A 23,198-nucleotide genomic window follows, 5' to 3' on the forward strand; every position below is an offset into this window, starting at 1 on the left:
TCTTCTCTGCAAACCCTTACTTTAACCTACCATGTTAATAAGGTCCAGATGGATTGAGGTATCTCACCAGTACTCTGCCAGGTTGTACTCCACAGAGGTGGGGCTCCTCATCTATTGTCCTGTTCCCCAGCTTCTAATATACTACTGTTGTGGAAATTCAACACAGGGACACTCAGTCAATATTAAATGAATCATTGTTTATTAACAGCAAGCTGGAGAGGTTAGTCAAACAGATGCATAAAGTACTGCTCTGAAGTGAGCTCCCCCAGGGCAGTCCTGTTAGTTCTCTTATACTGGTTACAGACACATTACATGATCACCGCATTCTTATCGGCCGACTGCCTTGCCTGGTTCACCAACTACTTCTCAGAGTTCAGTGTGTCAAATCTGAAGGCCTGTTGTCCGGACCTCTGGCAGTCTCTATGGGGGTGCCACAGGGTTCAATTCTCGGGGCAACTCTTCTCTGTATACATCAATGATGTCGCTCTTGCGGCTGGTGATTCTCTGATCCACCTCTACGCAGACGACACCATTCTGTATACTTCTGGCCACTGTTAACTAACCTGTTGACGAGCTTCAATGACATACAACTCTCCTTCCGTGGCCTCCAACTGCTCTTAAATGCAAGTAAAACTAAATGCATGCTCTTCAACTGATAGCTGCCCACCCGCCTAGCATCACTACTCTGGATGGTTCGGACTTAAAATATGTGGACAACTACAAATTCCTAAGTGTCTGGTTAGACTAAACTCTCCTTCCAGACTCACATTAAGCATCTCCTATCCAAAAATTAAATCTAGAATCAGCTTCCTATTTTGCAAAAAAATAATCCTTCACTCATGCTTGTTACGCACACCTCTAAGAAGAGGGAACGCAACATCCTGCTTCAACTCAACTCCCCGTGAAGTGAAAGAGGTATGGGACTGTAGGTGCAAGTAAGGATGACAAAGGCAGAGAGTCGTACCGTCACACAGTAATATGGGGAAAAAAGGGCTGGACGGAACCAAAGCAGAGAAAGTGAATGTCAAAGCCTCTATCTAACCTGCCTACCCACTACTTATCTAACTTAGCACCACCTGGTGCCCTAACCAAAATACAGGGGGTGGTCTACCCAGGTCTTACCTAGTGTGCCTAGACAGTGACTATACTACGGGTATATGTATGCCCAAGGGCCTCTTGCCTAAGCACTCCCTAGGTCCCTTCCACCCTGGGAACAAATGAAACAGAATATTAAACAATTTCACGAACAAACCGAGAAACACAGGACATCAAATAAGCTCTATCTGGCTGAGCAACTACTAACAGTACATACCAAATCTCTTAGCAACAACCAACATGATATAACCCTCAGCCATCAGCCATCAGCCATCAGCCATCAGCCATCAGCCATCAGCTGCAGCAATCATCCCTCTCTGGATATCACAATCAATCTCTCCTCTGAGCAACAGAACACTGGCTTATATAGCTTCAGAAGGAATCTAATTGAAGTCAGCTGCGTCCTGACGAGGGGGCAGGGTCAGCTCTCCAATCAATGGGGGCCAACCAATCAGCTGCTTGGGTAGAATTCAGGAAGCCATCTCCTGAAACACACACTCAAATGCACAAATTACAACACAGAAACTGGGGAACATAACAATGCTGCCAAACATACCCTTGTAAAACGGACTATCCTACCGATCCTTGACTTCGGCGATGCCACTTACAAAATAGCCTCCAACACTCTACTCAGAAAATTGGATGCAGTCTATCACAGTTTAATCCGTTTCGTCACCAAAGCCCCATATACTACCCACCACTGCGACCTGTATGCGCTCTTTTTGGCTGGCCCTCACTTCATATTCGTTGCCAAACCCACTGGCTCCAGGTCATCTATAAGTCCTTGCTGGGTTATCTCAGCTCACTGGTCAGACCCACCCGTAGCACGCGCTCCAGCAGCAAAAAAGTCCTTTGGCTGAAACTGGAACGAATTGCAAAAATCACTGAAACTGGAGAGTCATATCTCCCTCACTAACTTTAAGTATCAGCTATCAGAGCAGCTTACAGATCATTGCACCTGTACATAGCCCATCTGTAATAGCCCATCCAACTACCTCATCCCCATATTGTTATTTATTTTATTTATATATAATATACAATTTTGTTCCTTTGCACCCCAGTATCTTTACTTGCACATGCATCTTCTGCACATCTATCACTCCAGTGTTTATTTGCGAAATTGTAATTATTTCCCACTACGGCCTATTTATTGCCTCCGTAATCTTACTTCATTTGCACTCACTGTATATAGACTTTTCTATTGTGTTATTGACTGTACATTTGTTTATTCCATGTGTAACTCTGTGTTGTTGTATGTGTCACACTGCTTTGCTTTATCTTGGCCAGGTCGCAGTTGTAAATGAGAACTTGTTCTCAACGGCCTACCTGGTTAAATAAAGGTGACATTTAAAAAAAATAGGCATAGTTCATAGGATTGGTTCTGGCATGTGTCTGGCACTGTCTCCTATCTTAACTTCTAGAATATATTCTGGGTGTTCTGCCAGATGGTCCTAAGGAGGGGCTCATGTCACCCCCCTCATATCTTTACCAATCACAGGCAGGAACCAAGGATTTACTTATGACACTAAGACAAGATGAACATTTTCAAGGCTATCTCTTCGCAAGATAACATTTTCCGTCACGCTACTTTCATGATTCAAGACATGATCAACATTGTTGTTACTGATTCATGTTCTTACCATTCTCCTTACACATTTAATTAAAATGAGTTACTCTTCTGCTTTTACTCAATGACTGTTGTAAAATGGTTTGCTGTTTGGACCAGACTGCATCTCCACATGTCTCTTATGTTGGATCTCTCTCTGTCTTTCTGAAAGTTTGGACAACTGTAGAGCAAGTCTGAGTGAGTCAGGCCCTAGATATGCAACAGATATTTATTCCGCATTTAGTTCTTTTATATGAAAATACTGTATTGAACAAAGTACAATGAGCAGTAAGTATACAGTTGAATGTCTTATCTGACCAATAGCAGTACAGACTCTACAGAGAAGTGTTTGTAGAGAACCTTACAATACGACATACACATATTGTATCTAATTACAATATACAGTACACTAAGTGGACAAAACATTAAGAACACCTCTTTCCATGACAGACTGACCAGGTGAAGCCGGGTGAAAGCTTTGATCCCTTATTGATGTCACTTGTTAAATCCACTTCAATCTTTGCCGATGAAGGGGAGGACACAGGTTAAAGATAGATTGTTAAACCTTGAGACATGTATTGTGTATGTGTGCCATTCAGATTGTGAATGGGCAAGACAAAAGACTGAAGTGCCTTTGAACAGGGTATGGTAGTAGGTGGCAGGCACACCGGTTTGTGTCAAGAACTGAAACACTGCTGCGTTTTTCACACTCAACAGTTTCCCGTGCATCAAGAAAAGTCCTCCACACAAACGACATCAATATTAGCAAGGTGTTCCTAATGTTTGCTATACTCAGTGTAAATCGTAACTGGGAAAAGTCAGAATGGAATCGCCTCAAAGAATTAAGATAAAAATGTTTATAAAGCCATAACTAAAAGTTGCTATTTTAACACATCCAGGATCAGTTTATTCCCCTTAATCCAAAAACAGACCCACTAGAAGGTAAACCCAAAACTGACTTCAGATCAGTATCACACACACACACCCCTAGTCACTCAGACTGTTCTCCATCCTGATAGATGTCATCAAAGTAGTTGTTAGAGTAGCGAAGCATCTGGACCACGGCAGTGAGCAGGAAGATGTCTGTGTGGACGTCCAGCTCAAACTCACGACTGTAGTTCTTCACTGGCAGGACACAGGACTGGGACACACCCAGACACACACTCACCTCGCGGGTCTGAAACACAAACACACACTCACACACACACACACACACACACACACACACACACACACACACACACACACACACACACACACACACACACACACACACACACACACACACACACACACACACACACACACACACACACACACACACACACACACACACACACACGGTTGTAGTTAAATAAACATGGTGTACTATGTGAGAATAGGGTTCCAGACTCAGCCATGCACTCACCATCCTCTCTATGTAGTGGCTGAAGTAGATGTTGGTCAGGTCTTCTCTCACTAGAGGACAGGCCTCATCCACCTTAGTAAGCAGGACCAGCTGGGGAACACCTAGCGGCACAACACCAGGTTTGGGTAGGTTACTTTCTAAATGTAATCCGTTAGTTACTAGTTACTTGTCCAAAATTGTAATCAGTAATGTAACATTTGGATTACTCAAATTACATTGCGTTACTTTTCCCTTAAGAGGCATTAGAAGAAGACAAAAATGTATGTTACCAATTGAACGACAACAATTGCAGGATAAATCAATGTTAAAGTTGACATAGCTGGCCTTATATGGATATTACATTTTACTCTATGGGTTGGTTATGTAGGCTTCTCCTAACCCATCGCTTTCTACTACATATAATAATACGATTAAATTATATCTTTACATTAATATATATATAATTCATAAGTCCAAAAATGGATGTAGCAACTACAGATTCCCCCTTTAAGTCTATGGAATACATAGGAGTTTGAGCATGTGTTCATTTTGTATCAGCATGAATTAGATTGAGCAATAAAAGCCCCACTTTTATTCCATTGGCTGGGATCCGTACTATGCAGCTGTTGCAAGAGAGCATTTTTCACTGGCTGTCCACTGGTTTCAAAAACAATGAATGGGTAGGCAGCTTAAACTTCTTGAATTCAACAATTTTTGGGTTCAAAAATACGTTTAGATTTGTGAACAGCCATCCACAACAACCACAACAAGTCAGGCGCAAATAGCGAAATGAGAGAGCAGCAATGTGATTCACACCAATGTGCTATGTAGATATCAATAACACAGTGCCTTGCTAAAGTATTCGGCCCCCTTGAACTTTGCGACCTTTTGCCACATTTCAGGCTTCAAACAAAGATATAAAACTGTATTTTTTTGTGAAGAATCAACATCAAGTGGGAGACAATCATGAAGTGGAACGACATTTATTGGATATTTCAAACTTTTTTAACAAATCAAAAACTGAAAAATTGGGCGTGCAAAATTATTCAGCCCCTTTACTTTCAGTGCAGCAAACTCTCTCCAGAAGTTCAGTGAGGATCTCTGAATGATCCAATGTTGACCTAAATGACTAATGATGATAAATACAATCCACCTGTGTGTAATCAAGTCTCCGTATAAATGCACCTGCACTGTGATAGTCTCAGAGGTCCGTTAAAAGCGCAGAGAGCATCATGAAGAACAAGGAAAACACCAGGCAGGTCCGAGATACTGTTGTGAAGAAGTTTAAAGCCGGATTTGGATACAAAAAGATTTCCCAAGCTTTAAACATCCCAAGGAGCACTGTGCAAGCGAAAATATTGAAATGGAAGGAGTATCAGACCACTGCAAATCTACCAAGACCTGGCCGTCCCTCTAAACTTTCAGCTCATACAAGGAGAATACATTTTTATATCTTTATGTTTGAAGCCTGAAATGTGGCAAAAGGCGCAAAGTTCAAGGGGGCCGAATACTTGCGCAAGGCACTGTAAGTGATATGCGTATGCAGTAGACTACACCACTGCTGTCGTCCTTACCTCCAAGCGTTTATTCAAGTTGTATAATCTTTGGATGCCGACAGCAGTCGCACCATTGGAAGACATACCTTGGACTGTAGCCTACAAAAGCCCATTCTTGCTCTTATCCCGTGATCCATCAAACCCATTTGGTGTGTCATCATAGTTTATGTCATCATAGTGGTCTCTGGTTTGTGGTCAGACTTGCTCAGGTGGAACAGACTTAAACTTGCGCCTTTTTTCAATGCTGATTTGAATGTCATTGTGAAAACAGAGAGGAGTATAATCTTTTTTTTCTCGCAAACATTCTTTCTGAAAGTAAAAGTAATCATTGAAGTAATCATCTAGTTTTCAAAAGTTTCTGTAATCTGATGACAATATTTTTGCTGGTAATGTAACAGATTACAGTTAGCTGTTTTTGTAATCCCTTACATGTAACGGAATACATGTAATCTGTTACTCCCCAACCTTGCACAACACACACATGTTAACACAGACACGCACGGACACGTAAACACACACGCACACTCATTTCCTTCCTTACCCAGCTTGTTGATCCCCTTGCGGATGGCGGCGAGCTTGTCTACCATTTTAGCAGAGAGCAGAGTGACCTTGCAGGCATCCAGTACGTAGACCACACAGTGGATCGTGTCCTTCAGGCTGGGTGACTTACAGCACCCAACACCATCCGTCTGGACAGACATGGACGGGTTGAACTGGGGGAGAGAAACAGGACATCAGCCCCCAAGATATATATACTACTGCTTCTGCTACTGTACTATCAAGCACATGCTTTCCCTACCGTGAGGCTGGTGCTACTTTAAGTCAGAGGACAGGCTCATTGTAATGACTGGAATGATTGGTATCAAACACATGAAATCCTCTTGTTGATATAATGAATAGAAATATATCCTCCTCCACTGCTATCATTTGCCAGTTTTACACACCTGGTACCGGTCCTGTACGTGGCCCTTCAGGATACTGTTGACGTCGTCTATATCCAGCCCTGCGCTGGGTCCTTCCTCCAGACCCATGGTGTCACACAGGACCAGAGGGAGAGCCTTCCCACCCTGCTCTGCCTTGATTCTGTAGGTACGGAACTACAGAGAGAGAGAGAGATAGTTTGAATGTTAAGTTCTGTACAATAGTGAGGCTCCAGAGGTTTTGTTTAATTTCAGCCACTAGTTTTGAAAGTGGTGCTCACGAGCCAAAACGGGTCCCCGAACATTAGGCGCAATTGTGTACTACATCATCCATTTTGTATGATATGTTATGGATTCCATTTCGTATGATATGTTATGGATTCCATTTCGTATGATATGTTATGGATTCCATTTCGTAAGATATGTTATGGATTCCATTTCGTATGATATGTTATGGATTCCATTTCGTATGATATGTTATGGATTCCATTTCGTAAGATATGTTATGGATTCCATTTTGTATGATATGTTATGGATTCCATTTTGTATGATATGTTATGGATTCCATTTCGTATGATATGTTATGGATTCCATTTTGTATGATATGTTATGGATTCCATTTCCTAAGATATGTTATGGATTCCATTTTGTATGATATGTTATGGATTCCATTTCCTAAGATATGTTATGGATTCCATTTTGTATGATATGTTATGGATTCCATTTCGTATGATATGTTATGGATTCCATTTCGTATGATATGTTATGGATTCCATTTCGTAAGATATGTTATGGATTCCATTTCGTATGATATGTTATGGATTCCATTTCGTAAGATATGTTATGGATTCCATTTTGTATGATATGTTATGGATTCCATTTCGTATGATATGTTATGGATTCCATTTCGTATGATATGTTATGGATTCCATTTTAAGATATGATATTCCATTTCGTATGTTGTTATGGGATTCCATTTCCTAAGATATGTTATGGATTCCATTTTGTATGATATGTTATGGATTCCATTTTGTATGATATGTTATGGATTCCATTTCGTATGATATGTTATGGATTCCATTTCATACAATATGTTTTGTAAGTGCTTAAAGGGCAATTCCATGACTTTTCAACCTCATGTTCATTATCTCCAGCGCAATGCCATTGTCCACATATGTGAAAACAACACATTTCTTTGTTTTGTAGAAAAAAATATATAAAGTTAAAAATGTATACTCGTTCTATATAATTGTTGTCTGTTTTAATTGGTTTTTCTCTGTTGTTGGTTGGGTGGTGGTTTTCGGTTGGAGGGGGACGTTCGTTGGGGTGGGTTTCGGGAGGGGACTGTGTGGGGTGTGGGGGGGGTCTTGGATGTTTGAGGGGTAGCTCTCGGGAGATCTATGGGGGGATCTTGGATGGTTTGTGGCCTGGGAGTTGGGAACTTGGGCCGATGACCTAGAGGTTGTTGGTTCGGGTCTCTGATTCAACTTGGTGGGAGATCTGTCGATGTGCCCTTGGACGGGGCGCTTGACCCTGGTTGCTCCTGTGGGCCACTCTGGATGGGCGTGCCTGCTAGATGGCTGAACGTAATGTAAATGTCGAGCAGCTTCACTGCAGATAGAGTGTATGTTTTAAAATTCTATTTAAAAAATGTAAAAAGTATAAATTAAATAAAGTTCTACCCAATGATATCATCAAAAGTAAAAAAATATACAAAATAAACAGTGATTTTCAAACACAAAACTCATCGCAGAGAAGTATTTTTTTTAGAACATTTATTTTCTCTTTTTAACCACAGATCATAGAAACACCCCGTTTTCCCATAAGTAGACACTGATATGGTGCTGGAGATAATGAATATGGTGTGAAAAGTGGCGGCATTGCCCTTTAAGATCCCGGCCTGTATCTTTACGCCACACACAATCATGCGCGTACAAACACAGTACTGTACCTGTGTGGTGAGGCTGGTGCCAGCGCTGCCGGTGTTAGCCTGCCCGGTAACATGTCCTTTGAAGATAGAGTTGATGGAGTTGAAGAAGCTGGACTTGCCGGCCCCGACCGGACCCACCAGCAGAACTCTGACCTGGACCACAGACTTTACCTCAGGCTTATAGTTCTTGATATAGTCCATCAGGCGTTCCTTGGTGCTGTTAATGATAGAGATGGAGAAAGGAAGAGAGAGAGATGGGTGACAGACTGGATTGAATGATTTAAGTATATTGGAACAGCAGAAGTGGTACTAGATGCATCACTAGTTGCATAGTATTATGATGTTTGTATTGCTTTTGAGATTTAACAGACAGGATACCCATATCCTTCCCAGTCAATTTCCCTCCAAGGAGTCTCCAGAAGGCCTACACACTCTGCCAGAAATTGAGACAAACAACTAAACAATCGGATTTAATCAATACACTAATTGCTTCACCTGGCCTTCTGACTGGTTAGAATATATTGCCATATTGGTTACATGTATCCAATCGTTTCAGTAATGCCTAGGGAGTAGGGGCTATAAAGGACCACTCACCTTCCACTCTGTACACCTCACACTCTGTCAGCTGCAGGTCATTGCCATGCATCTCTTCTGCTTCAAAGGTGTAGCAGTTCCCTGTAACAATTTGAACTGTAGCGGTGCTATTATTAAGAAACCACATGGCACCAACATTAAGACCATAGGCTCCATCTGTGAAACCATACTGGCCATCGGTACTGGACACACACAGTGGCTTTTCTCTCTGGTCAGTGATGCTGTAGAGAAAGGCCTTATCATCGTTGATCACCTGTCCAGTCTGGGCGTAGTCCTTACTGATGTAACCTCCGAAAACAAATCCAGCCTTGTTGTAGGCCACAAGTACGGTGGGTCCCTGGCCATCACAGCGGTTGTGGAAGGCTGAATGCATGTAGCTGTGGACACTGGCTTTGAGCAGAACAAAATATAATAGAAAAGTACTTTATTACCTTTTACTGAACCAATCGCTTTGTTCTGCCTGCATTGCAGGTATCTGGCCTGAGAATAAAATTCATCCCATAAAATATCATAAAAATAAATATTCCATTAAAATGAAGTCCATTGTTCCGGCAAACCTTTGTAGAGCAGGTGGAGTCTGACATGGCCGAACAGAGACAGCAGCTTCTTCTCCTGTTCTACTGACAGACTGGACTTCACAACACTCATGACGTCACCAAGGACCTGAGGTAGAAAGACCAGCAATAGTAACAGAAACCCATCATACTGATGAACCTCACCTTGCTGTATAGACACACAGCGAGGAAAGAGCGAAAGGCTTATAAAGAGAAGACAACAACCTGTCATACTTCCACAGACGCTGCCCCACAGATATCTGTTAGAATTGCTTATTTGAAGCGCTTTCTTTAGACTTGTCATGATGGTGATTAAGTTCTTACCGTTTGTAACTGATGATCGTGGAAATATAACTCATTTTAATACAGTGGGCTGCTGGGCTTCAAATCACAACATAATCGACCACAAAATCCAGGTCGTTGCTGCGCCACCCTAAAACAGGCGTACAGTAGGTGTGGCTTATCTTTTCTTAAAATAGACATTTACTTTGACTCGCTCAACCTGCTTTTACTCAAATACGGGAAAGGACGGGTAGTGTGAGATTGATAGAGCTCTGCTGGCACGCCAGGTGGGTGCGGTTATTTTAGCAGCATACTACAACGTACAGCCCCCGGGGGAGGGACTGCACCTTACACGGCCTGTAGTCTTCCCTCCACAAGTCATGTCAGGAAATCGGGTAGAAAATGGCTTAGAAACAAAACATAATGCTATTTCATTGACCAAGAGTTGAAATTCTATCTGAGGCTAGAGAAGCTTCTATGGTCACTTTCAAATTACCTGGTGTGTGTGTGTGTGTGTGTGTGTGTGTGTGTGTGTGTGTGTGTGTGTGTGTGTGTGTGTGTGTGTGTGTGTGTGTGTGTGTGTGTGTGTGTGTGTGTGTGTGTGTGTGTGTGTGTGTGTGTGTGTAAGAAGATAAGGAGCAGGTCAGAACAACACAGGCGTTATTATCATATTTTTTATTACTGTTGTCTACTTTTCAATATCATATTTTTTTAACAGCAATATCCACAAAAATATGAACAGTAAAGTCTTAACAGTAAAGTATTTAACTGTAAAATATGAACAGTAAAGTCTTAACAGTAAAGTATTTAACTGTAAAATATGAACAGTAAAGTCTTAACAGTAAAGTATTTAACTGTAAAATATGAACAGTAAAGTCTTAACAGTAAAGTATTTAACTGTAAAATATGAACAGTAAAGTCTTAACAGGAAAGTATTTAACTGTAAAATATGAACAGTAAAGTCTTAACAGTAAAGTATTTAACTGTAAAATATGAACAGTCTTAAAGTCTTAAAATATGAACAGTAAAAAGTATTTAACTGTAAAATATGAACAGTAAAGTCTTAACAGTAAAGTATTTAACTGTAAAATATGAACAGTAAAGTCTTAACAGTCTTAACAGGTCTTAAAGTATTTAACTGTAAAATATGAACAGTAAAGTCTTAACAGTAAAGTATTTAACTGTAAAATATGAACAGTAAAGTCTTAACAGTAAAGTATTTAACTGTAAAATATGAACAGTAAAGTCTTAACAGTAAAGTATTTAACTGTAAAATATGAACAGTAAAGTCTGTAAAATAACAGTAAAGTATTTAACTGTAAAATATGAACAGTAAAGTCTTAACAGTAAAGTATTTAACTGTAAAATATGAACAGTAAAGTCTTAACAGGAAAGTATTTAACTGTAAAATATGAACAGTAAAGTCTTAACAGGAAAGTATTTAACTGTAAAATATGAACAGTAAAGTCTTAACAGGAAAGTTTTAACTGTAAAATATGAACAGTAAAGTCTTAACAGTAAAGTATTTAACTGTAAAATATGAACAGTAAAGTCTTAACAGTAAAGTATTTAACTGTAAAATATGAACAGTAAAGTCTTAACAGTAAAGTATTTAACTGTAAAATATGAACAGTAAAGTCTTAACAGTAAAGTATTTAACTGTAAAATATGAACAGTAAAGTCTTAACAGTAAAGTATTTAACTGTAAAATATGAACAGTAAAGTCTTAACAGGAAAGTATTTAACTGTAAAATATGAACAGTAAAGTCTTAACAGGAAAGTATTTAACTGTAAAATATGAACAGTAAAGTCTTAACAGTAAAGTATTTAACTGTAAAATATGAACAGTAAAGTCTTAACAGTAAAGTATTTAACTGTAAAATATGAACAGTAAAGTCTTAACAGTAAAGTATTTAACTGTAAAATATGAACAGTAAAGTCTTAACAGTAAAGTATTTAACTGTAAAATATGAACAGTGTGCAAAAAAACATGAGTTATGGCACATCAGAGCGACCAGATACAAAAAATAGATATTACATTTCCTTCATAATCAGTAACTGATCATTCACAATTAATCAAGGCAAAAATATACGGTAACGCTTGACTTTACAGTCCTGTCCCAGCCGGAAGGAACACATTGTGGTAACAATGGGGACTTTCAACCTGGGACCAAATAGTCCTCGCTTGCAACGAAACAGATGTTTTTACCATGTTATTTATAAGCAAATACCAAGTTAAAGGAGACTATAAAACAAAGCGTTACCAGAGATACATACTGTATATGCATCCACAGGAGATAAATAAAACACAACGATGAGTCCAGGTAAAACTGACCCGAGACCAGTGTCTAGGGACAGAAATTAGTTTTAGGGTTCTAGCGTTCTGCTCTGGGTAAGATCTAGGATCAGATTCCATTCCCCAAATCCTGACAATCTTTTGGGGTTGAAAACTTCAAACTGACCTAGATCAGCTATAGTGAATGATGTGGGAATGGGAGCACCACAAGACTTCCATTCTAGAGCTTTGTGTCCTCTTTTAAGACTGTTCACTTAAATACTCTCACCTATTCTCAAGTCTAGGGTTAGAATGTTGCTCCTGACCATATGACTTGACCAGGTAAAACTCCTGGTCCTAACCAGCATACAACACAATACACCACAACAAGGCAAACCATCAATCAACCAATCAATCAATCAAAAATAACTGTCCATGGAATGAATTAATTAAGAAATAGCAAGATTGTCCCTCAGATAATCAATTGTAAAAGACATTAGGAAACTGTGTGTGTGTGTGTGTGTGTGTGTGTGTGTGTGTGTGTGTGTGTGTGTGTGTGTGTGTGTGTGTGTGTGTGTGTGTGTGTGTGTGTGTGTGTGTGTGTGTGTGTGTGTGTGTGTGTGTGTGTGTGTGTGTGTGTGAGAGAGAGAGAGAGAGAGACAGTGTTTTAATGGTTCAGGTTTGTTTCTCACAGTGGTGTGTGCCTGTGTATAAGACGCTATGCTACGAATACGGCCATGCTTTGTAGATGTGGTTGGCTCCCCTTTTAGTCACTAGGGGATTGTGTGTGTGTGTGTGTGTGTGTGTGTGTGTGTGTGTGTGTGTGTGTGTGTGTGTGTGTGTGTGTGTGTGTGTGTGTGTGTGTGTGTGTGTGTGTGTGTGTGTGTGTGTGTGTGTGTGTGTGTGTGTGTGTGTGTGTGTGTGTGTGTGTGAACCTGTCTCAAGCTGAATGAGGAAACAAACAGACTAAATTCTGACAGAAGGGAAACATTTACGCAAAAATGGAACATCCACAGACAAGATTCTGCAACAGGCTGACATTCAATTAAAGCACTTTTTTTAATGGAAAAAGTTTGATGCACTTTGATTGAATTCTGGCCTAAGTTTTATCTTACAAACACTGTACAGTTCGATAATAATACTCGACTGACCTGCTTCTATTTAGAAAGAAACTCAAACCAAACCCCAAAAAGCTACTCTCAAAACGTATCACTTTTGCACTTAAAGAAAGTTTATACACTTTTGTTTTTATTTTCTCTAGCATCTTTTACATTTTTTACAATCAAGTTTGGTTTGGGAGTAGAGAAATGGGTCTGTGGAGGTGGGGACACGGGACAACACTTTGTAATTGGCTCTTGTTCCTCAATAAAACACATGATGAGCCAATAAGCAAAGCCCATAATGTGATGCTTGCTCTCATTGGCAAAACTAGTGAATTCTATAACCACTGATATAGGATAAGATATTTGTACACCCCCTTATGGTTCAAGTTAAGATTGGGGGTGATAATCTGATCCTAGATCTGTGGTTAAGGTAAACTTTTGCCTCAAGTGTAAAGTTAAGGAGTGAATGGAAACCTACAGTATCTGCTGTGTATGGCAATAAATGGACAAAATATCGAAACAATAATGAATAAAAAAACATATATATATACTTCTGGTGTTAAAAACTTGAACACAGTTAACCTCTCAGTACTTGGCAATACTCAAGATAAAAGTTTCATTAGGCTGCGTTTACACAGGCAGCACAATTCGGATCTTTTGCCCAATTATTGGAAAAAGAGCTGATCTGATTGGCCAAAAGACCAATTAGTGGACAAAGATCTGAATTAAGCTGCCTGTGGCAGCCTTTTAGACACAGATCTAGTATCAGATGACCCTCCCTAAATCCTAACCTTTACCATTAGAGGGAAAACACAAGACTGATCTTAGATCAGTGTCTATGAGCAACTTACTCCACAAGTCGACACAGCTGGAGTTTTGGCAGATAGAAAACCCACTGACCAAGAATTCAAAACCAAAGCAGAAACAGTTTTGATCGATAACCGTCGCTAGAGTGGGGGAGTATGTAGCCTATACTTTAGCTCAGTGGGCTAACACAGTCTTGTGGCATTGCAGATGATCCGGGTTTAAACCCAGTGGGTACATATGCAGCATGTACCAACCTGCTCAGTGTTTACAATGCCATGATTCTTGTGGAAACACTGACATTACCGATGACCCAAGGTTTCAGGAAGGGGCCATCCCCATTGTGATACTTAGCAAGTCAGTGGCAAGTCAGCCACTATATGGCTAACAAACACACCGTGTATAGCCATGGTGCTTTAGTGATGGGTAACCATGCCTGGGACCTGAAGACTTGTATTAGCTTCCACGGCTAATGGCTAGGCTTTAGCTGACAGGGCTAACACACGACCCAGGTTTTACACCAGATTGGTCACACATGCACCCTCCACCTCACTCCTTACCCTCATGTACCTTACACCCATCATTCCACAGCACCCAGAGATACATGCTATCAGTCAATTGATTAATCAATGAATGAATAAATCATTGATTCACTCAAATACATGCTATACATCAGCCTATAACTTAATGTAGGCGACTGTGGATTCCTATTAAGATAATTGTCCTAATCCCTTTTTGAAGTAAATCTGTCATCTCCACTTGAGTGTCACTATCTCTGTGGGTGAGTCAGTAACCAGTATCAGTTAGGGCTGCATGTTAGTGCAGGCTTACCCTCAGCACCACAAAGACAAAATCCAGGGCTAATATCATTAATGTGGTAATGTGCTCTGTAAACACAGACACCGCCCCCTAGCTGTGACTATTGAGTATGGCGCTTCTCCAGAGTGGCTATTTAATTTCTGTGTTTACGTTTATATGTGTGTGTGTGTGTGTGTGTGTGTGTGTGTGTGTGTGTGTGTGTGTGTGTGTGTGTGTGTGTGTGTGTGTGTGTGTGTGTGTGTGTGTGTGTGTGTGTGTGTGTGTGTGTGTGTGTGTGTGTGTGTGTGTGTGTGTGTGTGTCTGATGGGCAGAGACAAGTGTGCAGCTATAGGATGATACAGGGTTTCTTGTCTTTGAAAGGGTTTTCTGACGTTGGGACGCCAACGAGGAGCGGATCGTTACGGGCGTGCTGCTCACAGTAACTCATCAGGTCTGCTGCTGCCTTAGAAACCTGGAGAGAGAGAGAGCGGCAGGATGAGAGAGAGAGAAGGGGAGGGGACAGAGGAGGGGGGAGAGGGAGAGAGGACGGATAGGATAGAGAGAGAAAGATACGAGGGGTAGAGAGAGGAGGCAGGTAGAGGGATATTGTGATGCTTTGGCAACAGTGGATTGCTCCTTATAGTGGACTGATCCTTACAGTGAACTGATCCTTACAGTGGACTGATCCTTACAGTGGACTGCTCCTTACAGTGGACTGATCCTTACAGTGACCTGATCCTTACAGTGGACTGATCCTTACAGTGGACTGATCCTTACAGTGGATTGCTCCTTATAGTGGACTGATCCTTACAGTGGACTGATCCTTACAGTGGACTGATCCTTACAGTGGACTGATCCTTACAGTGGACTGCTACTTACAGTGGACTGATCCTTACAGTGGACTGATCCTTACAGTGGACTGCTACTTACAGTGGACTGATCCTTACAGTGGACTGATCCTTACAGTGGACTGATCCTTACAGTGGACTAATCCTTACAGTGGACTGATCCTTACAGTGGACTGATCCTTACAGTGGACTGATACTTACAGTGGATTGTTTCTTACAGTGGACTGATCCTTACAGAGTGTTGCTCATTACAGTGGACTGATCCTTACAGTGGACTGATCCTTACAGTGGACGGATCCTTACAGTGTGTTGCTCGTTACAGTGGACTGATCCGTGGACTGAGTGGATTGCTCGTTACAGTGGATTGCTCCTTACAGTGGACTGATACTTACATGCTAATAAAAACCTTAGCGTTGACACACACCTTAATACGTTCGATCCCTGCCTCGATCCTCAGTTGTTCCACCAGTTTCCTGGCCTGCGCGATGTTGTTATTGGTTGACATCCTGATCCATCAATACACACACCCCCACTATGGAGAAGGGGAGGAGGGAAGAGGGGGGAGAGAAAGAAATCATTTAAAAGCAGCTTTATACTGCCCTCGTGTGCTTTTCTGCTACAGTCATCGTGTTTGTTTCTCAGGCTTGATTGTACATTTATTGTCCTTAACCGCACACACACACACACACACACACACACATATGACACATGGGCATGTACGCAGGCACACACGCACACGCACACGCACACACACCTACCTACCTACCTACCTACCTAGTGGATGGTGTGCAGATTGGAGTCTGCTCCAGTGGCCAGACAGGTGTGTGTTGGGTTGATAGACAGGTGTACCAGGCAGGGCAGGTGTGTGTTGGGTTGGTAGACAGGTGTACCAGGTAGAACAGGTGTGTGTGTGCAGGGGAACTGACCAGGTGAGTTGGGTCACTCAGATGGACAGGAGTGGTTGTGACCTCAGGTCTGATGGTCAGCTGTAAACCTTTACCTCCTGCAGAGGAGAAGTTTCAAGTTTTTAATATCACATGCACAGTACAGTGAAATACCTTTCTTTCCGACTCAAAACCCAACAATGCGATAATCAATAACAATGTAATACCAACAAAAACACATGAGAAATAAGAAGAAATATGAAGAACACAATGATTAAGTAAACATACTATATACAGGGTCAGTTCCAATACCATATTTACAATGAGCAGGGATACTGGAGTGATGAAGGTAGATATGTATATGGATAAACATACTATATACAGGGTCAGTTCCAATACCATATTTACAATGAGCAGGGATACTGGAGTGATGAAGGTAGATATGTATATGGATAAACATACTATATACAGGGTCAGTTCCAATACCATATTTACAATGAGCAGGGATACTGGAGTGATGAAGGTAGATATGTATATGGATAAACATACTATATACAGGGTCAGTTCCAATACCATATTTACAATGAGCAGGGATACTGGAGTGATGAAGGTAGATATGTATATGGATAAACATACTATATACAGGGTCAGTTCCAATACCATATTTACAATGAGCAGGGATACTGGAGTGATGAAGGTAGATATGTATATGATGATAAACATACTATATACAGGGTCAGTTCCAATACCATATTTACAATGAGCAGGGATACTGGAGTGATGAAGGTAGATATGTATATGGATAAACATACTATATACAGGGTCAGTTCCAATACCATATTTACAATGAGCAGGGATACTGGAGTGATGAAGGTAGATATGTATATGGATAAACATACTATATACAGGGTCAGTTCCAATACCATATTTACAATGAGCAGGGATACTGGAGTGATGAAGGTAGATATGTATATGGATAAACATACTATATACAGGGTCAGTTCCAATACCATATTTACAATGAGCAGGGATACTGGAGTGATGAAGGTAGATATGTATATGGATAAACATACTATATACAGGGTCAGTGCCAATACCATATTTACAATGAGCAGGGATACTGGAGTGATGGATGTACTGTAGATTTAACATTTGGTGACTATTATGTTACAGTCATATACACGTTTCAACTACATAGTAACTAATAACGATCTTTCATTTCTTTTAGATTCACAGAAACAAGTTAATTGCGTCACGTGATAGAAAGTTCCCATAGTTTCAATACATTCATGTTGTCACAGAGCTGTAAAATAAAGTATTGTACCCAACTATTCACCAGAAAAGATGAGCCTCTCTCTCCCTCTCCCTCTCTTTCTCTTTCTCTTTCTCTTTCTCTCCCCCCCCCCTCCCCTCTCTCTCTCTCTCTCTCTCTCTCTCTCTCTCCCTCAGGAGTCCTACTGTAATTACTCTACTGTGCAGGACCTTGAGATTAATGGCTCTAATTAGGGCTGTGTGTGTGTGTGTGTGTGTGTGTGTGTGTGTGTGTGTGTGTGTGTGTGTGTGTGTGTGTGTGTGTGTGTGTGTGTGTGTGTGTGTGTGTGTGTGTGTGTGTGTGTGTGTGTGTGTGTGTGTGTGTGTGTACAGTGCACTCAACAGTGTTATGTATGAGCTACTAACTATGCAAAGAAAACGGTCGTACATGCTGCCATTTCCGTTAAAACGTCAGAAGCTGTAGGCCTATCCACTGAGCCCACCTGTTACCACAGAGCTAATTTCATACTCCTTCCAACTAGTTTCAAACTTTCCCGACGAGGGTATATTCTCTCATTCCCAGCCAAAGGGTAAGTGACCTGAAGCATTGTCTGACAGTCAAGATCATTATTTTGACCCTCAGAATTATATCCAGGCCTATAGGCCAACGAATAGCCGGTTTGAAACAGTATCGTCGTGTCTTGTGCAGTGTTCTAGTATAGACCATCACATTAGTAGGCTAACATGATTAGACAATACACTGTATTCATTTGACGGAATTTATCAGTTCATGGCGATTCCACTGGTCGGCTTATGAAATGAGTGAGCATCCAATATGGACCCTATAGCTGACGCGACACGCGTAAATTCCCAACAATGAACTACATGGGTCTATACGTGTGTGTTGCCCCTGCATGCCACAGTAAGCCTGTTCTGCAGATTGAAAACACAATGCGGGCATTTTGACGGATGGAACAGTGTGTCCTCGCCCCCCCCCCCCCCCCCCCCACACACACACACACAAACACACACAAACGCACTTATAGGCCTACTAACTACGGTAATAGGCCTACTAACTACGGTAATAGGCCTACTAACTACGGTAATAGGCCTACTGCATAGTCGAATCTCAGCCGGAGAATAGGCTGTTGACATGTCGTTGCGTATGGAAGATATTCGCCTGTTGCAAATAATGCATGCATTGCAAAGAGCCTAGTAAGCTAATTTGACACTTCCCTCAAACCATCCAGCTGTTTTAGACATCGCTGCTTCCCTCTGATCTATCAGCTACAGTGTGCGCTACCGACGTTTTGATAACGTTTCTCGCACAGACCCTGTCCCCCAGTTCCTCTCCTCCCCACCCTCTCTCTCTCCGCCCTGCCTTGGGAAACCCGAATTCGTGACCGATGACTCTCTATTTCCCTTAAGTGCTGCTTTTCCATGACCAAAATCGGGAAGACAAGCGCCCATAAACCGCAAATAAGTACATGGTTCTGTAAAGAGGTGGTATAAACAGATCAAATTGAGTGATATTTCCCAACTCACCTCCGAATGCGCTGTATTCCTGATTTAAAGGGGCAGCTTCGTCGGTTCCACAGTCCGTTCGTTCAATCTCGGTTTTTACCGAATCAAACGCCACCCCCTCTGTTGGCTAGCGGTGTCTGTCCACCCTATCCCCCCCCCTCCCCCTCCCTCCCGTTACTCCGTCACTTCTGACAGCCATCTAGCGCTCTCACACACAAACTTGATATCCCCCTTGAGAAAAACGAAAGGGTTGGTTCAGACCATAAATGATGAAGTTGCCCTTAGACGTCGATCTAAGTTCAGTTTTGCGTTTTTCCCACCAATGGTTAAGGTTAGAATTGGGGAGGATGAACAGATCCTCGATCAGTGGCTACGGGAGTTCAATAAGATGGCCCTTGTTCCAAATCGAAAACCAATCGGTATTGTACAATTGCACAAACATTTCGGTTGTGGCGCTTTATGTAGGCATATCGAACATCAGATATTCATGTAAGTATTTGCTCTTTCCCGTCGTGTGTGCCCGGAGTGTGAGCTGCTTTCAATATATCCGCTATACGCATCTGGACACGGAATTGATACAGGATCAAACAGCAGGGTGCAGTAACACATATACACGCAGGGAGGCGCCCTTACTCAATGTTATTTACAAAGGGAAAGGCCTCTTCATTCCGACTAATATACAAGCGACATACTCGGCCTGGTTGGTAGACAGAACACCATATTTTCACCTATAGACGATCACGCAAACGCACATGCACGCGCGCGCACACACACACACACACACACACACACACACACACACACACACACACACACACACACACACACACACACACACACACACACACACACACACACACACACACACACACACACACACAGACAGACAGACAGACAGACAGACAGACAGACAGACAGACAGACAGACAGACAGACAGACAGACAGACAGACAGACAGACAGACAGACAGACAGACATGCAGCTCTACAGGCCAAGGTTTCCCATACAGTGGCAGTCTATAGTCATTCCCCACTCTAGTGGGCTTTTTATATCCACCAGAGAGCTAAAAATAGCAGGGAGAGGAGAGAGAGAGAGAGAGAGAGAAAGGTAGGGTGGGAGAGCGAGGGAGGGAGGGAGAAAGAGAGAGGGAGAGAGCGAGGGAGGGAGGGAGAAAGAGAGAGGGAGAGAGCGAGGGAGTGAGGGAGAAAGAGAGGGAGAGAGCATTTACCGCATTGGCCTCATTTCTACTGAAGTGTGAAATTATGCTGATGCTACATTTAGCTTTCATTTTCTCTCCTTTGATGTCTCTCTCTCTCCTTTCTCCTTTTCCCTCCATCTTTCTTCCATCTCTCTCTCTCGTTCCTCTCTCTCTCTCTCTCCCTCTTGCTCCCCCTCTCCCCTTCCTCTCTCTCCCTCCCTCTTGCTCCCCCTCTCCCCTTCCTCTCTCTCCCTCCCTCTTGCTCCCCCTCTCCCCTTCCTCTCTCTCCCTCCCTCTTGCTCCCCCTCTCCCCTTCTTCTCTCTCCCTCCCTCTTGCTTACCCCTCTCCCCTTCTTCTCTCTCCCTCCCTCTTGCTCACCCCTCTCCCCTTCCTCTCTCTCCCTCCCTCTTGCTCCCCCTCTCCCCTTCTTCTCTCTCCCTCCCTCTTGCTCCCCCTTCTCCCCTTCCTCTCTCTCCCTCCCTCTTGCTCACCCCCTCCCCTTCCTCTCTCTCCCTCCCTCTTGCTCCCCCTCTCCCCTTCTTCTCTCTCCCTCCCTCTTGCTCCCCCTCTCCCCTTCCTCTCTCTCCCTCCCTCTTGCTCCCCCTGTCCCCTTCTTCTCTCTCCCTCCCTCTTGCTCACCCCTCTCCCCTTCCTCTCTCTCCCTCCCTCTTTCTCCCCCTCTCCCCTTCCTCTCTCTCCCTCCCTCTTGCTCCCCCTCTCCCCTTCTTCTCTCTCCCTCCCTCTTGCTCCCCCTCTCCCCTTCTTCTCTCTCCCTCCCTCTTGCTTACCCCTCTCCCCTTCTTCTCTCTCCCTCCCTCTTGCTCCCCCTCTCTCCCCTTCTTCTCTCTCCCTCCCTCTTGCTTACCCCTCTCCCCTTCTTCTCTCTCCCTCCCTCTTGCTCCCCCTCTCCCCTTCCTCTCTCTCCCTCCCTCTTGCTCCCCCCTCTCCCCTTCCTCTCTCTCCCTCCCTCTTGCTCCCCCCTCTCCCCTTCTTCTCTCTCCCTCCCTCTTGCTTACCCCTCTCCCCTTCTTCTCTCTCCCTCCCTCTCTGATGTGATCAGTAGCTTCAGCACTAACACAAACTACAGAACATTGCAGTACGCTAAGAATCTCGATCAGTACTGAATTGAATTCTCACAGTACCATTTGGACTCTAGATCAGTTTAGCAGTATATGAGCATGTAACAGAGGTCGTTTGGTGAACCAAGCTCACGTGATCAGTAACCACACCACCTAGGCTTTAGCTCACCGGGTGAACACAGACTTGTGGCACGCAGATGACCCGGGATTAAACCCAGTTGGTCAAAAGACTAAAGACTGTATTTATGTTAAATCAGCTGGGTTTAAAATCCTCACCATCCCCTGAACTGTTATTAGTCAGTAGCCCCCAGTAGATGCTAAAATGGCTGCCACAGAATGGTGTGATGTTATCTAAGAGCATTGTCATAGTTATGTGTTGAAACCACAATGGCCATAGTCTCTCTATACAATATATGACTCATGAGTGGTGACTAAAGGGACACATACACACTCTCTCCCTGTTCTCTCTCCCCACCTCTCTCTCTGACTCATAAAGCCTGTGAGAAACTCCATTCTCCATGAGATGGCTGTTAACTATATTATACCCTGGGTCATGTTTGTGTGTGTTGTTTGTTTTATAGTCTCTGTGTTTAAACAGGGTCAACTGTGTTTGTGTTTTTGATGGTGTATGTTAAAATAGTGTCAACTGCGTTTGTGTTTTATAGTCTCTGTTAAAACAGGGTCAACTGTGTTTGTGTTTTTGATGGTGTATGTTAAAACAGGGTCAAATGTGTTTGTGATGCTGTATGTTAAAACAGTGTTAACTGTGTTTGTGTTTGTGATGGTGTATGTTAAAACAGTGTTAACTGTGTTTGTGATGGTGTATGTTAAAACAGTGTTAACTGTGTTTGTGATGCTGTATGTTAAAACAGTGTTAACTGTGTTTGTGATGCTGTATGTTAAAACAGTGTTAACTGTGTTTGTGATGCTGTATGTTAAAACAGTGTTAACTGTGTTTGTGTTTGTGATGGTGTATGTTAAAACAGTGTTAACTGTGTTTGTGATGGTGTATGTTAAAACAGTGTTAACTGTGTTTGTGATGCTGTATGTTAAAACAGTGTTAACTGTGTTTGTGTTTGTGATGCTGTATGTTAAAACAGTGTTAACTGTGTTTGTGATGGTGTATGTTAAAACAGTGTTAACTGTGTTTGTGATGCTGTATGTTAAAACAGTGTTAACTGTGTTTGTGATGCTGTATGTTAAAACAGTGTTAATTGTGTTTGTGATGGTGTATGTTAAAACAGTGTTAACTGTGTTTGTGAAGCTGTATGTTAAAACAGTGTTAATTGTGTTTGTGATGCTGTATGTTAAAACAGTGTTAACTGTGTTTGTGATGCTGTATGTTAAAACAGTGTTGTTTGTGTTTGTATTGTTGTATGTTAAAACAGTGTTAACTGTGTTTGTGATGCTGTATGTTAAAACAGTGTTAACTGTGTTTGTATTGTTGTATGTTAAAACAGTGTTAACTGTGTTTGTGATGGTGTATGTTAAAACAGTGTTAACTGTGTT

At 42.2% G+C, this 23,198-nt stretch overlaps 2 protein-coding genes across 4 annotated transcripts; both read right to left on the bottom strand.

The window, feature by feature from the left end:
- Positions 1 to 2,440: 2,440 nt before the first annotated feature.
- LOC124008425 (interferon-induced protein 44-like) lies at positions 2,441 to 10,147 on the bottom strand. Of its 2 annotated transcripts, XM_046319693.1 has the most exons (9): positions 9,967 to 10,147; positions 9,646 to 9,751; positions 9,089 to 9,478; positions 8,873 to 8,927; positions 8,516 to 8,711; positions 6,589 to 6,741; positions 6,186 to 6,357; positions 4,110 to 4,210; positions 2,441 to 3,878 (listed from the first exon to the last, which is right to left on the bottom strand). In XM_046319693.1, the coding sequence occupies exons 2-9, from the start codon at positions 9,734 to 9,736 to the stop codon at positions 3,693 to 3,695; spliced, it is 1,344 nt and encodes a 447-aa protein (XP_046175649.1). In that variant the 5' UTR covers positions 9,737 to 9,751; positions 9,967 to 10,147; the 3' UTR covers positions 2,441 to 3,692. The 2 variants fall into 2 exon arrangements, with proteins under 2 accessions (XP_046175649.1, XP_046175648.1); XM_046319692.1 differs by lacking the exons at positions 8,873 to 8,927; positions 9,646 to 9,751; positions 9,967 to 10,147 and having other exon boundaries at positions 9,089 to 9,231.
- A 4,979-nt stretch (positions 10,148 to 15,126) lies between these two features.
- LOC124008623 (guanine nucleotide-binding protein G(I)/G(S)/G(O) subunit gamma-7) lies at positions 15,127 to 19,555 on the bottom strand. 2 transcript variants are annotated; one of them, XM_046320035.1, is made up of 4 exons: positions 19,433 to 19,555; positions 16,679 to 16,755; positions 16,177 to 16,284; positions 15,127 to 15,376 (listed from the first exon to the last, which is right to left on the bottom strand). In XM_046320035.1, exons 3-4 carry the CDS (start codon positions 16,255 to 16,257, stop codon positions 15,251 to 15,253), a joined length of 207 nt encoding a protein of 68 aa, XP_046175991.1. In that variant the 5' UTR covers positions 16,258 to 16,284; positions 16,679 to 16,755; positions 19,433 to 19,555; the 3' UTR covers positions 15,127 to 15,250. The 2 variants fall into 2 exon arrangements, with proteins under 2 accessions (XP_046175991.1, XP_046175990.1); XM_046320034.1 differs by having other exon boundaries at positions 16,527 to 16,755.
- Positions 19,556 to 23,198: the final 3,643 nt, after the last annotated feature.

The sequence above is a fragment of the Oncorhynchus gorbuscha genome, linkage group LG21, assembly GCF_021184085.1.
Source record: "Oncorhynchus gorbuscha isolate QuinsamMale2020 ecotype Even-year linkage group LG21, OgorEven_v1.0, whole genome shotgun sequence".
Lineage (NCBI taxonomy): Eukaryota > Metazoa > Chordata > Actinopteri > Salmoniformes > Salmonidae > Oncorhynchus > Oncorhynchus gorbuscha.

What these genes read in the sequence shown, in the direction of transcription:
- LOC124008425 (XM_046319693.1), bottom strand. Translation starts at nt 9,736, where the DNA reads ATGAGTGTTGTGAAGTCCAGTCTGTCAGTAGAACAGGAGAAGAAGCTG. An exon ending in TGAGGTGTACAGAGTGGAAG is followed by an intron (nt 8,928 to 9,088) that starts GTGAGTGGTCCT and finishes AATTTCTGGCAG; the next exon opens with AGTGTGTAGGCCTTCTGGAG. An exon ending in GCACCAGCCTCACCACACAG is followed by an intron (nt 6,742 to 8,515) that starts GTACAGTACTGT and finishes CTCTCTCTGTAG; the next exon opens with TTCCGTACCTACAGAATCAA.
- LOC124008623 (XM_046320035.1), bottom strand. Translation starts at nt 16,257, where the DNA reads ATGTCAACCAATAACAACATCGCGCAGGCCAGGAAACTGGTGGAACAA. An exon ending in CAGGGATCGAACGTATTAAG is followed by an intron (nt 15,377 to 16,176) that starts GTGTGTGTCAAC and finishes CTCTCTCTCCAG; the next exon opens with GTTTCTAAGGCAGCAGCAGA.